Here is a 16,364-nt window from a genome sequence, read left to right as displayed (position 1 = left end):
CCTTAATTCTTGCATCTGCAAAACAGTAACATCCCTCCCACCCTCTGCCAGCCACTGGCCCCAGAGACTGAAAGAGAGAAAGGTGTTTCTTTTTTTTAAAAAGAAAATTTTTAATTTGTTTTATTTTAACTCAGTATTTACATCCAAGTCTAGCTCAGCCCCCAACAAGTGCTGGTTGGCTTCGGAGGAGGGAGTGCTTTGCTCTGCTCCACAGTGCTGAGTCTGCCAACAAAGTTTGCTTGAGAGCAGAATGTGATAAAGAGGTGGGAGAATTACTGTCGGAGCCCATCCGGGCACTTGCTCCAGCGTCAGGAACTGATCACTGCTCCAGACGCTGAGCCCAGGACAGCCTGGGCTTGCTTTGATAGGGCTTTATTGCTTCTGTGCATATGCTGCCCGCTTGTCCCTTACCTGGAGGGGTGGGCAGGAAAGGGGAGCTGTTGGACCATTCCTAGAGGGAGAGGGCAGGAAGTGCCTCTCCAAAAAAATTTTGTACTCCCAGAGACTGCTGAAACCTCTGTGGCTCCACCCCTGCTGCAGAAGACTGACAGGTCTTGGAAATCTCAGCCATGAAGAAATAAAATACTAGAAGACACAATCTGCGATCTCCTCCAGACAGAGGGAGTCAGTGCCCAAGGCAAGGAGCAGGGAAATTGCTGCTCAGAGCCCAGGAAAAGAGCAGAGCCTCCAGGAGAAGGCAGCAGCCAAAAGTCTGACATCCCTCCATGGAGAAAAGAGCCCTTCGAACAGCGTCACTCCGGTAGCTCAGTGCTGCTGGCACCAGCTCTCATCGCCTGCGCAGTGCACTTGCTGGCCGCTGGTCTTGGACACCTTCCCTCGCTTGTGTACCGCACCTCTTCTGCGCGCCAGCCGGCCCGGTTCCTGCTGCTCCCGACGCCCCCGTAGAGAACAGGCTTGGGCTGCCGGCTCTCCCTGCCCGGGAGGCTCTGCAGGGTCTCAGCACCCATTCTCAGAGACGGCTGCCTCAAGTGTTACGGGTTCATGCTGGATTGCTGCTGCAGCCATGCTGATGGCTTCCTCCAGGCTCTGCTGTTCTTCTAGCTAGTGGAGGAAAGAGAGAGATAACATTGTCCTCCCAAAAGGTGGGCTTGAGAGGTGCGGGCTTGATCAGGGCAGCCCCCAGCAGGACAGAGGTGTGAGGGATTGGCAGTGGGTGACACAGGTATGAACCAGAGAGGCAAAGCAGAGACAGACATGGCTACAATGGGGATAGGCTGTTTACAAAGGAGCATTCTGCAATCTGAGGAGCATGGCCCTGCTCTCCTCTATACACAGGGCGTCTGGGAATTAAGGAGCAAGCACCCTGGGCAAGAGGCAATGCAGCCGAGTGAGAGGGCAAGTGCTGGAGCCAGTGGGTAGATGGGGGCAAACAAAAGGGAACGTGGCAGGAGCTGTGTGGTACCTGCACTGCAATGTGGGTGCCGTTGGCAGTAGCCAGCAATGCCACCTGCTGATGATGGAGGGATGTGATGGCTGATTCTTCAGACACTACTGCCCCAGAAGTGACTATGGTAACCTAGGAAAAGTTAAGATGAAAAATGATCATGTTTTAAAAGAAAACGCAGTTCCCTTCTAGCAGGCTGTTTCTCCACAGGGAAAAGGGAAGGTCCCAGTTTTGTCTGTACCGGCTGCGTCTCGGTGCCAGCAGTGTTGGCCACAGTCACGGTGTGTGTGTCATCACCCACCAGCTCTTCCTCAGGCACAGCGAGGGCACTGCTTTGCGTCACCATGCTGATTGCACTGCCCAGGGCCTGCAGGTCTTCCTGTGACAAACTGACCTGGGCGGGATAACAGCGGATGCTCTCAGCCAGGATGGCTTCTCAGGAAGCCTTACCCAACTCTTGAGTTTAGCAACACAAAGGTCTCAGTAAGGATGAAATAGTCTCTCCTCCTCTGCATGCAAGACCTGTGGCACAAAACTCCAAGGACTTTGCCCAGGGTCATAGACAGAATCGATGGGAGAACTCACAGACCTCAGGTCTCCAGTCCTCCCCCTTCTACCACACCTCCCCTTCCCATTTAGCATCTTCTCTCCAGGCTTTAAAGGGACAGTGCTCTGTCCTGTGCACTGCTGCAGCAGAAACATCTCAGACTAAGAGGAAACAAGCATTACTCGTGGCAGCTGTTTCCTTTGTCCCATGCCACAGAAGTGAGTTTTTCCCAGTCAGCACAAGAGCAGCTGGTGGAGGGAAGTACAAGAAAAGCACTGCCATATACAGATCATGAAAAAACAATCTCCAAATCCAGCCTGTGTCAGCAGAAACTGGGGGCTGCCTCTTGACAGCTGTCCAGGAGGTGAGTGTTGCCTTGCACTGTGCACAGGTCTGGGCAAACACCTGCAAGACCCTGTTCAGCAAAAAGGTGAGCTGGGGACCAGAGACCCATTCTTTACCCTCCACATCAAGACTGCAGCTATGGGATAAAGGTGTAAGAAGGGAGCCCTCATGACAGACAGAGCCCATGAAGGCCCAGGGTCTGTTTTACACTGAAAAAAAGCCTTAAAGAGAACACCAAGGCTGGGTAGAGGCAGAATCTCACTCAGGTAACTGTTGCTCTCCACATGCTGGAGGGTGTCAGTGTCCATACCTGCTCTGTCCCATCTTGAGAGATAAGCGAGACCTGCGTAGGCATACCATCTTCCTCCTCCTCTTCATCTTCCTCCATCTCTGACAGAAAAGCAATATGCTGGCTTTTCATAGGAGAGTCTCTGTCAGCAGTGGCAGCTGAGTCAGGGAAGGGGAAGAGTAAAAGGGGTGAGAGAAGCACTGATCAGAGAGTGAAAGCACACGCCTGACCCCAGGACCTGCCTGTTGCCTGAAGGGCCAGCACAAAAGTGCGCAAGAAGAAGGGTCTTTACTTCTCCGTGTACTACGGAATGGGCAGGAGTCTGTTCCTGACCCGTGACATACAGCGAGGACCATGGGGAGCCCTTTTCTCTCATTTGACACAGATTTGGGTTTGATGGGGGAAGGCAGGAGGCCACAGCACAGACCTGGGTCTGAGAGAGGGGAGCGGCTGCAGGGTCTTGCTGTCATCACTCTCCCCTTTGCCGCACGGCCTGACCCAAGCCTGCCGCAGGTGATGGGGCAGTGGTTGCTCACCCTCCAGCTGCTGCTGTTCGTAGAGGGCCTGTTCGCTCTCCTCCGTGGCCTCCAGCTCGCCGTGGCTGCTGCGCTTGTGCATGGCCAGCGTGGAGGTCTGGCGGTAGGTCTTCCCACAACTATTGCAGGTGTAGGGCTTGCAGTGCGTGTGGACCACGTGGTGCTTGTAGAGGCTGGAATACTCAGTGAAGCGCTTTCCACAGCCTGGCACAGTGCACATGTACGGCTTCTCTCCTAGGGCAGAGGCCACAGAGCAGAGCTTAACCCACTCACCCTCATGCTCTGGGAAGGGATTCCCCATCAAGAGGGAATAGCTGGAGACAGACCAGTGGAACAATAATCAGTCCAATAAAGCAATTCCTATTTCCTTTAGCTCCCTGGCTACCCCCAGATCTACCCCTGCAATGCCTGGCCTGGAAATGACCATTTCAGTCCTGCAGATCTCCCTGCTGCCACAGGCTGTCAGTGCAGTCAGCTGACTGGGACGGAGCTGTCTGCATTTCACCCTCTCCTCCTCTTACCTGTGTGGATTCTCATGTGGTTCTTGTAATTGGTGGCACTGGTGAAGCCCCTTCCGCAGTTGGGCTCCGGACACATGTACGGCCGCTCGCCTGTATGCGTTCGGATGTGAACCTTGCGGATGTTGGATGTGGTAAAGGAGCGGCCACAGCCCACAAAGGGGCACTTGAAGGGACGCTCACCTGCATTGACAGAGTAATGTGGATGAGAGTCCTGTTACAACACAGCTACCTGGAATGCCCTGGACACCTGTATCCCTTCACTCCTCCACAGTATTACAACAACAAGACCTCAAATCAGACCCAACTGCTGGCACATTTCCTCTAGCAACATTGGCATCCCCACCCTTTTTGCTCTGCTGTTTGTAACTGAGTCGAGAATCCCTAGTGCTACTTCTCCTATCCGTCTACTTCTGTCTGAAGACAACTTCAGTTCTGCCTTGCTTCACGCAAGATACAAAAAGGCACATCCTGGACAAAGGCTGAAGCAGTACTTTATCTTGGAGACCCTTTCAATAGGCAGCTCAGTTCTCTTCCATTACTGTTCACCTGTGTGTGTCCGAATATGTTTCTGTAGATCGCCAGATGTTTTGAAGGCTTTGCTACACACATCTTCCGGACACTTGTACGGTTTCTCACCAGTATGTGTTCTCACATGGCTCTTCAGCCCATACCCTGTCCAGGAAAGAAACCACAATTAATTTTATAACGAGAAGGAAGTAATATGGCAAGCTGCGTACAACCTCTCAGTTCATGCATTTTTGAATGTCAGTCCTGTGTCTGCAAAACTGAAGGGGAAGAAATATCCAAACAGCCTCACAATGCCACTGACAACTCAGCTTCTTCCTGCGACTCCTTTAATCTGTGCATAATCAATCAAGTCCCAGGCAGTCTCCAATGCTGCAATTCCTTCTCAGAATGGTTTAAAAGTTATGCCTATTGCACTCTGCTGGAAAAAAGCCAGGGCTGATACTCAAGAGTGGTTTGGACTGGACAGAAAACAAAATTTGCTCAAAAGAGAAATTGTCACCTGTAGCAAATGCTTTCCCACAGCCTGGGAAGTCGCATGTATATGGCCGGTCACCTGTGTGAGCACGTTCATGTACCTGGAAAAGAAAGAAGAGGTCCCTAAAATGAGGTCCAAGACAAGGAGGAAGGAAAACAGTATGAAGAAATCTAGCTGGTGGAGAGAATCTGAAGTTCTGTGTTAGATTTCACCTTGGCCAATTAATACATCTGGATCTCTCGGGGAGCCCAGCATGCAACTCAGCCTTTTGTATAGCAGCATTCTGATCTGGCACTGTAACATGGGGACATGTCTGGTCTGCACACTGAATGACTGCATGTTACCTGCTTTACCTTTAGATGGTGGGCAGTGGTATAGAGGCGGCCACAGCCTTTGTACCCACAACGGAAAGCTCTACTGCCAGCCTGCTGCCCCTTCTCATTGCTGTGCACTTCCTCCTCCTGCAAATCCTGCTGAGAGACATATGGAAATTAATTCAGCGAGCCACTACAGCAGGCTTCGCCAAGCCCACACAAATCATTTCCCTCCTTGCCATACATATGTACTCCTTCAGTTATTCTCACAAAAACATGTTCCTACAAACACAACTTGTGCACATATGGTAAAACCCAGGTGACAGGGCAAGGGTCTAGGAACCAGCATTTCCCATTCCCACCTCCCAGCTCACTGGGTGTTCTCAGGCACGTAACTCACCTCTCTGTGCTTCACTTAGTTAATTTGTAAAACTTGCAGCTAATATATTTACTAACCTTGCAGAGAAGCCACAAAGCTTTTTTAATTACTAGCTGGCAAAGCACTCTGCATCAAGAGAAGTTCGGCCTAGTTTCAGAAATACATCACTGAAAAATTCAGACCTGGGAAGGGATGTTGCTGGAGTCCTCACTCTTCATACGGCAGGTGTCTGTCACTCCCTCCTCTTCCTCGTCAGACACCTGCAAGTAAAGAAGCACAGGCACTGTTCATGCAGCAACCGAAGCAGGAAAGCATTCACATAAGCAGTGGCACTCCCCTCTTCTCCAGAGAGCTAGGGGAGGCTGGTCCTACCACAGCAGAAAGGTCTCCACCGGCAAATCTTAATGCTGCCCAGCTGAGCACTGTCAGCACGCTCCTGGTAGCCCCTTCTCACACACCACCACGAAGATGGGAGAAAATGGTAGCACCCAAGACATTCAGATGAGGCACTGCAGTGACAACACATTAGGATCTGAAGCTATTTTGGTTTTTGAGGCCTTTGTCAACATGGGGAACAGTGGCCATAACTTAGCAACTCCTGATATGTAAAAGGCTAGTCTCTATCTGCTGCCTGAATTATCTATGGAAAAGAACATCAAACCCACATGGCATTATGAGAAACCCAGGCAAACAGAAAGAGAACGCCCACAAGGAGGGACATTTAAAGCAAGAAAAAAAAAAAATCCAAGCTGTATCACAGCAGCTCTCTGCTCTTCCCAAATCTGGGCCTGCAGCAGGTTAAGGGTGGCAGGCCCAGAACTCTGTAGGAACTACCTAGAGTGCCCAGCAGGAAACTGCCCCTTCTAGGTCCTTAACTGTCAGCCACCTGTCAGTGGTGGCACTCTCACTGGAGCCCTGTCTAGTCTCTCTTCTCAAAGCTGGCACTGCTGAAAAACAAATATACGGAAGTACTAATGAAGGAGGACACTTAAACCCCAGGCCAAAGGTGGACTACACCAGCCCCTCAGCGCTGCTGGCAGACCATGAAAGAAGTGTTGCTTCCTCACCTTACTGGCGTACTGCTTTAATGCATTAATGGTCTCAACATCAAAGGCATCATCTGCCTCCTCTCCCGCCAACTCCTCTAGCCCAGTTTCTGCCTGCACTTCCAGGATGGTGCTGCCAGGTGGCATGATAACAGGACGATGTATGTAGGCAGTGGAGCCATCCTCCAGCTGGATGGCCTCAAAGGTGCTGGGGTCATAACTTTCTACAAGAGGAAACCAATAAAATCAAATGTAAAAGAGCTGCTGAGTGCGAGGCACTCTAAATCTTCCTGGACTACCTACAGCCTTGGAAATCTGTGACACTTTAGCAGCTTTTACTCCAGCTGCCAAGGGAAGAACAGGGAACACTCTTTACCTTTAGCTGTGTTGTGTATGTAGGCCATGCTGCCATCTTCCAACACCACTGGCTGACCGTCTTCAAAAGCCACAGATTCTAAAGGAAAAGAAAAAATTCACCCACCTTACTGGAAGACTCAGATGGGATGGAGGGGATACTGCATCAGTTCCTGAACCCTACAGTATTCACACCCACAGAAGAGGACACAGCAGGGCTGCCTGCTTGCACTGAAGGCCAACCACAGCTATAGGTTTTAAAACACCATTTGAGCCCTTCTGACATGAATTATGAGGTTTTTAAGGCTTCATGCATAGATTCACCACACTTCTTTAGCTCATTGGGGTAATGCAGTATCTCACCAATTCCAAAATGCCAGACTATGTCCTGGACAAGAACAACGGCTCTGGCACAGGGGTATGTAAAGGAGAACACAATCATCCCTTGGCAGCATGGGGGAGAAGGAAAACCCATCTCACTGTGCTTGTGCATTTGGAGGCAGGGAACAGGATGAAGGGAGGGAAGGGACACAGCCAGGCATACAAAGTGGGTTTCAAGCAACTTTTTAAGAACAGAAAAGGGAGGTGGCATAGAAGTTGCTTGGGAGGGTGAAGGAAGGACTGCACAAAGCAACAGAGGTTTTTCTACTACCTGCCCTTTTACATCTTATCATGGTCAGGGAGTATTTCTCTGTGCCACTCCGGTGTCTCCCACATGAAATGAATTCCCATCACCTCTCAGATTAATTAATGTCACCTCATTTCAGAGGTGACATTGGCTGATGGGTCAATGACCAAGGTGGTATTGCTTCCAACAATCCCCACCCTCCCCTGCCAAACACCTATTACAGAAGTAATATATTATCTCACAATTCAGAGAAAATTCCTGTCCAACTGCTCCCACGTGAAACAAACTTTGTTTGGGCTCTATAGTTGGCACAAACACAGCACACAGCTTACCAGGCTTGCTTGTAGACTTGTGATCTGTCAGACTGACAACTGTGAGAGAGCCCACAGGTGAAACAACACTTAAACAATTGCTCACACCACCAGCAAATTCGCCTTCTTGTCAGATTGCTAAAAACTTTGCAGGAAATCACGTGTTCTATGTCCTTGCTCATTCAACCTCAAAACCATGGGCAAGAAAAAACCCCCTACACCTGTAAGGACTTCTTAAAGCTAATAAGGGAACCCGCCTGTTGGAACACAGACAATTGCTGTTACATCTACAACATCCTCCTAAAAAGAGGTGAATTTATGGTCCTCACCTTTCTGAACTGTCACCTGATGGATATAAGCTGTGGTCCCATCTTCAAGTTCAATGACTTGCCCTTCAATCAGCTTTTCACCTGAAACAGTTAAAAAAATGCCATCAGCACTGCCTGCAGAGTCCAGTCTTCCTGGTCCCATGAGCTGTCCCCTTTGCTGCATCTTTGTAAGGAAACCAGTCGCATGAAGACAGTGAAACTGTTACTTATAAGCTGTTATTTATCAGGTTTTCCCCTGAATAGCCATAGAGGCACCTAACTTCCCAGAAGTGCTGGAGCTCCCCCTTCCTAGACAGGAGGATACAAGACAAAGAACCTCAGTCATCACTTGTTTACAGGCTGCCCTTCACAGCTCTGTAAGCCAAGAAGCAGAAAGAATGATGTGTGCTAAGCTTTTTGGATCTAAAGTAGAAAGCAATTACACTTGTGCTGGAGAAGAAAAATAAAGTGGGAACTTCTAATGGCATCAGCAAGGGCCTGAAGATTTATTATCTTCTGCTTTGGTGGAGGATGATCTCTTGAAAAAAAATTACAGGACCCTTGATGGTAGACTGGGCTTTTAAAATAGTGTAACTCTGAGTAGCCCTGTAATAACGTTTAAGTTAGCAAATTATTGATGCAGAGAGAACATTGGTCTATCCCCTTGAACAGAGGAATCCAGGTTGCTTTCACCTGGTGCACAATGTTTGGGGGGGTCACAAAACCTTGTCGTTTTTAAGATAGTCCAGCTCGACACATGTAATAAACTTGCAGTGAGTTTGCACAGAAAAGAGAGCAAGAAAGCTATCCCCGGGACATGAAGCCTCACAACTCAACCATCCTGTTCCACAGGCTGGGAAACAGTGTGTTCCTTTTCTCAGGAACAGTGGGTGGTGAAGGAAGGAGCACCTCACAAACACCAAAATAAGGCCAGGTGTTGAATTTGGCACTAATATCACTTCAGTTAACCAATGCCAAGCTCAGCACCCCTTTGAGTGAGAAAAGCTCTACTGTGAACCAAATTCTATGCATCTCAGTGAAGTGGTTAGCTTCAGGTAAAGTTTTGGTTGAATAGGGTCCTGCAGGCCATAGCGTGAACTTCCGTTTCCCCAGTTACCCTGGGGAGAACAGGGCTCACTCTAGTCTGAAGAGAACCTTCATTTTCTACAGCAACAGCTCTCCCATCTCCAAATCTTTATTTCCAAATGAGAGGCATGTTTTATTTCTGCCATCTCACTCTTCTATGCAAATCTAACAGATAGCTGCTAGCTTCCTGTATGAAGCAACCATACAAGATATATGAGAGCTCACTTGCCGTGAGGGCACTTTTGATAAGTCTGACTAATTTCAGTGTCAATCAAGAGACTTTTAGATTTTGCAGCCCAAATGAACCGTTACCTTTGACAGCCTGCTGAATGTAGGCTGTCGTCCCGTCACTAAGGGTCACTGCTTGCAAGCCCAAGCTCTCCATCCTGCCCCGATGACTGGTCCTTAGACATGAATTTCACTTTACTCAGCGTGCTCACAGAGAGCACCAGGACCCAGAGCAAGAGGTTTGTGGAACAGCAAGTTGTCTTCTTTGTTGCAAGCCTTAAATAAAAAGAACAATTCAAATTTTATCTTTTCCCAATATACGTATACTCACTTTTGCACATTAAGAAAGGTTTGAATGGCAAACTATTTTGGAGATTATAAAGGATTAAACTGGACAAAAGATGCACCCCTTCCCATATTGATGGCAGGCAGGGCTAACAATCTATTCCACAGACAAAAACAAGGTAAAGCTTATCAAGCCAGTGAACTGACAGACTCTTTTTAGAGATAGTGCAAATGCCACATTCAAGCCTTCCCACTCCCCGAATGATCTGCAGGAAAGGTTTCCGAGTACTTTATAGTCTGAACCTACAGGCTGAGGGTGTCCTCTACTGCAAGAGACAGGGGCAGGACAATGAGCTTTGTCCCTGGAAGCATCCTCATTCTCTCCTCCCTTTCCTGTCTAATTCCCAGCCTTCTGAGGAACAGAATTTCAGGCTATAAGCAGATGATGTTAAAACATCCACACCCCCATGAGAACATTTTGCTAAAGAGGCACTCTGCTGATAGGTTATCTTTAAAAGCAGCTGCAGTGGATTCTTCATGAGTAATCTCTGAGATAGCCTAATATTTCATCATTTTGATTTCCAAGAACATGTCTGACCGCTCTGTCTGTCACTGCAACACCCAGGGGTGAAACCACGCTTTATGCCAGGCTTAGTGCCCTCTAACCCGAGTGCTCCCTACCCCCAACAGACAGGTCCTCTCCAGCTCCAGCAGATTCTGCCCCCTTTTAGGGCTGACACCTCCCGAGAGGCCTTGCAGCTTGTTTCCCAGCAAAGGTTTCTTCCCAGCAGGGTCGCTGGGCACCGCTGGGGAATCGAGGCCCCTTTGAGCTGCTGTGGCTGCCATGCAAACTGCTGTCAGCACTGCTGGAGGGGCTGCAACCCCCTGGAAGAGATGGGGCAGTCGCTGCCTGAGGAAAGCCAGGTGTAGGCTGCGGTGGGAAGCCACCCAGGGGATGACAAGGGACGTGCCTTCCGCATCAGGGCGGGCTGGGGACAGGGCAGGGCCGGGCAGGACCTGGCGCCCTGAGGAGCAGGACGGGGCCTGACGCCATGGCGAGCCCTGAGGGGAGCGCCAGGGCGGGACAGGCCCAGGTGCCGGCGGGGAGACACGGCGGGACTCCCCCCCGTGTTGTTAGCCGGGGGGGGGGGGTCGCGGCAGCAACTCGCCGGGGCCCGGCTGCCCGTCGACCGCCATCTCCTCCCCCCCTCCCCTCAGGCCTCCCCCACCACCACTAGCACCGACCTGAGGAAACCCGACGGGACCGAGTCCGCCGCCTGACCGCCATGCACCGGGGCCCGGCCCCTGCTCGCCCCGCCCCGCAACCCGCATAGCGACAGCACCCACCGCCGCGCCTCAGCCTCCGGCAGTCCGCCACCCAGGTTCCGGGGCACCGCGGCACCGCCCTCCCCCGGAACTGGGCTTGGCAGGGCCGGTTTAGGGAGAGAAAACCGCTGGGCGGCCACCATGCGCGCAGCTCGGCAGCGCATGCGCCATGCCGACATTGAAGCGGAAAGGCACAGCCTGCCCTCAGCAGCCTTGCCCTTCCCAGCTGGCGGGCAGCGTGGGCCTTCAGCGAGTCTCTGCCCGCGGAAACTTAGTGAGGAGGTTTAATATCACTGAAGCTCAAGAGGGGGAAGGTGTCCCAGCAGCAAGGCGTTGTGCTCCGGGAGCTTCTCCCGCAGGGGTTGCGACCCGTCTCCTTCCCGGCGGCTGCTGAGGGGAGGCTGGAGCTCTGGGGTTGCGTACCCTCATCGCTGGCTGTGGCCGGGTAGACTGAGACAGGAGGCAAAGAGACCACAGCCGTTCCTTTAACAACGAAGGAGATACGGACGGGGAACTGCCCGCCGAGGGAAGCCGAGAGGCGGGGAAGGCGGTACGGCCCTCCAGTACCACACTCCGCCGCTCCCAGTATGGCGGCCACACCGTGCCACACTCTGCCGCTCCCAACATGGCGCCTACCGTGCCACACTCCGCCGCTCCCAACATGGCTGCCGCACGGTGCCACACTCCACCGCTCGTAACATGGCGCCGAGCCGCGAGACCGAATCTCGCGAGATTTCCCGCATCCATTTATAGCGCTCAGAGTGGCGGCCCGCCCCTTCGGTCCCGACCAGCCGCCGCCATGAGGTGGGTGCCGGCCCGCCGCGCCATCCGTCGCCATCCGCGCCCGGCGGGAGGCTGCGGGGCCGTCCGGGCGGTTAGCGGGGGGCTGAGGGGGAGCGCGGATGGGCCCGGGCGGGCTCAGGGGCTTTGTGTCCCCTCCTTCTCCCTCCATCCCCGCGGCCCGCAGGAGGCCCAGGCGGGGTCAGCCCTGAGCCCGCGTTGTCTTTCTTCCCCCCCGCAGCAGCAAAGTCTCCCGCGACACCCTGTACGAGGCGGTGAAGGAGGTGCTGCAGGGCAGCAAGACGAAGAAGCGCAAGTAAGAAGCCCTGCGCCGTGACGGGACCGGGTGTGTGACAGGCCCCGGCGCTGGACCAGAGTCTCCCCGCTGGGCCCTCACCTGCACCCCCTTTCCTCCCTCAGGTTTGTGGAGACGGTGGAGCTGCAGATCAGCCTGAAGAACTACGACCCGCAGAAAGACAAGCGGTTCTCCGGCACCGTCAGGTTCGGCATCCTCTTGCTCCCACCCAGCCTTCGGCCTGTGCCCCCCCGCCGCCGCCCCGGTGGTGCCGCGGGAGGACGCAGCGCTGAACCGCTCGGGTAGTTCAGAGCACCCCGGCTAGGTGGGTGCGACTGGACGGACCCCTACCCTGGGTCTTAAAACATGAGGGGAGGTGCGGGAGGCCGCTGGGCTGTCCCCACCGACCTGCTGGAGAAGGCAGGTTACAAGCTGTGGAGGAAGAGTCCCAGGCGCTGCGGTAAGGTATCTCCGTGATGGATCCCACGGAAGTGTGTGTGGTGCTGGCGGTTCATAGTAATTTGGACCTTCTGTCCCCAGGCTGAAGTCAACTCCACGGCCCAAGTTCTCGGTCTGCTTGCTGGGGGACCAGCAGCACTGCGATGAGGCCAAAGCGGTTGACATCCCTCACATGGACATAGAGGCTCTGAAGAAGCTCAACAAGAACAAGAAGCTGGTGAAGAAGCTGGGTGAGTAGTGGTGTGGATCGGGCTCTGAGTAACCTGGCTAACTTGGGAGGGCTGAATAAGCAGGATGGTTTTCCCTCTGCTTGGATTTCCATGTCATAGTTAACTGCAGGGAATAGAAAGCTGACCAGAGTCAGCCTGAAGTACAGAAGGCTGTCTAGAAACTACCCAGAAGAGCAAACAACCTGTTGGGAGTGCAGCCCTTCAGAAGTAAAGCTGATTGTTGTCCTCCAGAAGGAAGGGGTGTGGGAAAATTGTTCCTGTCTACCTGAAAGTTTCACCCTCGGCTGGTGTTCCTCACTTCACTGGTCAGGGAGCTGGAGTGCCGCAAAAGCCGAGTAAAGTTGGAGGCGAAAGTTTGCTTTAGTCCTGCAGTACTTAAATGGATAGAATGAAATTTGCTGATTTTCACTTGGTAAGGGATAAAATCCTTCCCTTCCCGCAAAATCAAAGTCATTTTGACACATGTCTTAAGCAGACAAGAAAAACTGTCCACTCAATCCATAATTAGCCATGGAACTATATGCAAGTAGGAAATGACATAGGATACCACAGCTGCTAGCTCTCTGAGATTTAAAATCTGTCCATGCACACATGCACAGGCTGCAGTAGGAGGCTCCTGGTAGAGCTCTGAGTTCTGCATCTGTCACCTGGGGCTTGACAAATGCCAGTTTCTCAGGAAAATGAGCTGAAATATGGTTAAGAGTATGCTGTTAGAATGTGAAGCTGGCTTCTGGTGGGTTTGGCTGTTGTGACAGGAGTAATTTCTAACATAATGTTACTAAAACCAGCTTGGGTTCAGCTAGGCAGGACTGAGAATGTTGAAATGCACATGTTGAGGGAAATTGAGCTGTGCAGCCTCAGCTGAGCCATTAGTTTCAAGCTCAGTGTAGGAGCTGAGAGTCCATCCTTACCTACATTGGTTCTCTCCTCACAGCCAAGAAGTATGATGCCTTTCTGGCTTCCGAGTCCTTGATCAAGCAGATTCCTCGAATCCTAGGTCCAGGTCTGAACAAAGCCGGCAAATTCCCTTCTCTTCTCACTCACAATGAGAACCTGGTGGCCAAGGTTGATGAAGTCAAATCTACCATCAAATTTCAGATGAAGAAGGTAAAGCGGGGCTTTTCCTTACCAAGGCAGCTACATACCTGAAGGTTATTTGTGACGGGTGATCACTTGTATGTTGTGGCTGCGATCTCCGGTCTGGGCTGTAGGTGTCTCTCAAGCATCTTCCTAAGACAGCAGCCGGTGACATTCTCCTCTGCAGCAAAGGAGCATTCAGCAGTGAGCTGCAAAGGAGGAGTAATTTATCTGTGGCTGAAAGATCTTTGAGCACATAATCAGGAGATGAATTTGGTGTTCCTGTGCTGAGCACAATCAGTCATAATTACTGCTTCTTACAGTAAGTGGGTGACACTTGCAGGGTGGGGCCAGGCATGCCCCTGTGGGTCTGTGCACGCAGCAGTGCTTTGCCAGAGGCAAGTTTGGGACCTGACTCTGCAAGAGAACTGTGAAGCAGCTTTGCGGATATTTGCTCTTGCTGTCAAAAGAGATGTCAAGGCGTGCTGACTCCCTAAAACCAAAATAACCCTGTTCAGGCATTTTAATCTTGTGTCAGCGGTCTAAATGTGACTCATGGGTATTATTCAGAATTAACAGCTCTGCTCGCTGAGGTGCATCCTTGGACTCCAGCTGATCTGGGCCTAGGGGCACAACAACTGGGAGAACACAGCAAATGTGATAGTTTGCAAATGCTGGAGCATTTTAAGTAACTGAGCTAACGATGTCTTGACACTTGGCCTGTCAGCTCACTCGTAAATTCTTTTGTCTTCAGCCTGTGGGGAACATTGACTTACAAGCTTCTCTGCAAGGCTGGCAGGCAGAGGCTTGGCCTCTGTGTGCGTTATGTGCAGAAAGAAAGGGCTGGTGCCCAAAACAAAAAGTGAAGCTGGCGCCATGCTTAGCAGTGAAGTTTGGAGCTAATAGTCTGTACTGCGCTGGGTTAGCGGTTTGCAGGGCACATGCCAACGCTGCCTAATGAGCAGGGTGTGGGAGCGGAGTTAAACCAGAGGTCTGCTCCAGCTCCAGCACCAGTTCAGCACAGCTTGTGACACGTCCTTCCCGTTTCCCCATCTCAGGGAGGCAGCAGTGCTTCCTGCCTTCTGTTAAGTCACCTTTGCACTCTGAGGAAGCCAGACCTACCCAAGCTGTTGTTTGGACAGAGATGATGTCCAGATGCTACCAGACATGTTCATGGAAGCCGCGTGCCAAATATAATGAGCTCTGTAGAAACACCCATGGATAAGCTGGAGAAGTCATGTCCAGCTGACAGAACATCAGATAATTTGATAGCCTGATGAGTTTAGATCAGCACTGTGCTGTTTTGTCAGTTACTTAGCTCTAATCTTTGATTTCCCTGCAAAGCCTCTACCTGCATGAATAACCTTCGTGTCTGTGTCCCCCAGGTGCTCTGTCTGGCTGTGGCTGTCGGTCATGTGAAGATGACGGAGGACGAACTTGTCTACAACATTCACCTGGCCATCAACTTTCTGGTGTCCTTGCTGAAGAAGAACTGGCAGAATGTGCGTGCTTTGTATATCAAGAGCACCATGGGGAAGCCCCAGCGCCTGTACTAATTGGGCAGCAATAAACTTTTAGGAAACCTACAGCTGTGTGCACGGTTGTGTTCCTCCAAAACTTGTTGGGAAGGGTTTGCTAAAGAGCAGCTTGCTTCCTTGTGGCAAGAAAGGTCTCAAATGCTATGTTGATCTGATAGGAACATGAATTCAAGTGGAGTATCAGACTGCTAGAGCTTTTGAGGGAACAAGCCTCATCATCCTGCATTCAGGGCAGGGAGGGAGAACAGCTCCACTCGCATCCAGAACAAGAAAAACAGGTGGCTACTGCAGCTGAAGGAGCGTGGTGCAGGCAGAACTCGGCAGTCATGCTTTAGCCCCAAGATCCCGCACTTCACCCATAGAGGGGACCCTTACCTTGTGCTGCAGTTATGTGAAGCCATCCTGTGTGTAGGACTCTGCCCTGACAGCCTCTCTACTCTGGAGGGGTGGGGTGGGGCACTTGGATTTATAGATTTCTGCTGCCAGAGACGGGCCACAGGGACCTGCCCAGCAGCAGCTCATGAGGACTTGATGGGTGTCTTCCAGCTGGCCCCAGTTACCCACAGGATCCTGAGGAATGGAGGGTGCTGGGGGGGCATTGTGGGGTGGGAGCTACAGCTCAGCAAAGGGGTTGGGGCCAAGGTAAAGAGTATTTTCCAGCCCCTCTGAGTTAGTGCCTGTCCAACTCCATGTTCTGGGCTAAAAATGAGATATGTTGCTTCTAATTAATGTATATAAATAAATACATTGTATAAATACATTACTGGCGAGCTTATGGAAGTGTGTAGGATTTAAGCTTCTGGGGGGGAAAAAAGCACCCTATGCCCTTGAAAAGAGCTTGTCTTAGCATCCGAGGGAACAAAACAATGAAAATAGCTTTGGATCCTGCTGTTAGAAACCTTTAAAATAAGCATCAGAGCCAATTTTTGAAAGATCAACACAACACCAAGAAATTCCATTTAATAATTAAAAAAAGACAATACAAAATGCAAACATTTCTTTTTACAAAGTTCAGATACATTTTTTTTCTTTTAATCAAGTGCAAATAACTTCATGAACTACATCTTTCTCATT

The 16,364-nt window shown here is 51.2% G+C and overlaps 2 protein-coding genes across 5 annotated transcripts; one reads left to right on the top strand and one right to left on the bottom strand.

Moving 5' to 3' along the window:
* Positions 1-120: 120 nt before the first annotated feature.
* On the bottom strand, positions 121-10,991 carry ZNF76 (zinc finger protein 76). Of its 4 annotated transcripts, none has more exons than XM_049831714.1 (15): positions 10,933-10,990; positions 9,385-9,576; positions 8,008-8,088; positions 6,762-6,839; positions 6,407-6,609; positions 5,522-5,599; positions 5,000-5,116; positions 4,671-4,746; positions 4,190-4,315; positions 3,644-3,823; positions 3,123-3,356; positions 2,608-2,744; positions 1,647-1,799; positions 1,424-1,537; positions 121-1,062 (listed from the first exon to the last, which is right to left on the bottom strand). In XM_049831714.1, the coding sequence occupies exons 2-15, from the start codon at positions 9,455-9,457 to the stop codon at positions 958-960; spliced, it is 1,755 nt and encodes a 584-aa protein (XP_049687671.1). In that variant the 5' UTR covers positions 9,458-9,576; positions 10,933-10,990; the 3' UTR covers positions 121-957. The 4 variants fall into 4 exon arrangements, with proteins under 4 accessions (XP_049687671.1, XP_049687672.1, XP_049687673.1 ...); XM_049831715.1 differs by having other exon boundaries at positions 10,831-10,943; XM_049831716.1 differs by lacking the exon at positions 10,933-10,990 and adding an exon at positions 10,267-10,787.
* Positions 10,992-11,572: 581 nt separating this feature from the next.
* On the top strand, positions 11,573-15,338 carry RPL10A (ribosomal protein L10a). The gene is made up of 6 exons (XM_049831749.1): positions 11,573-11,715; positions 11,933-12,007; positions 12,112-12,192; positions 12,527-12,675; positions 13,610-13,782; positions 15,138-15,338. The coding sequence occupies exons 1-6, from the start codon at positions 11,573-11,575 to the stop codon at positions 15,306-15,308; spliced, it is 792 nt and encodes a 263-aa protein (XP_049687706.1). The 3' UTR covers positions 15,309-15,338.
* Positions 15,339-16,364: the final 1,026 nt, after the last annotated feature.

Source organism: Accipiter gentilis, chromosome 29 (assembly GCF_929443795.1).
Source record: "Accipiter gentilis chromosome 29, bAccGen1.1, whole genome shotgun sequence".
Taxonomy (NCBI): Eukaryota; Metazoa; Chordata; class Aves; order Accipitriformes; family Accipitridae; genus Astur; species Astur gentilis.
Note: the sequence above shows the minus strand (reverse complement) of the source record. Positions and strands in the feature narration are given on the sequence as shown.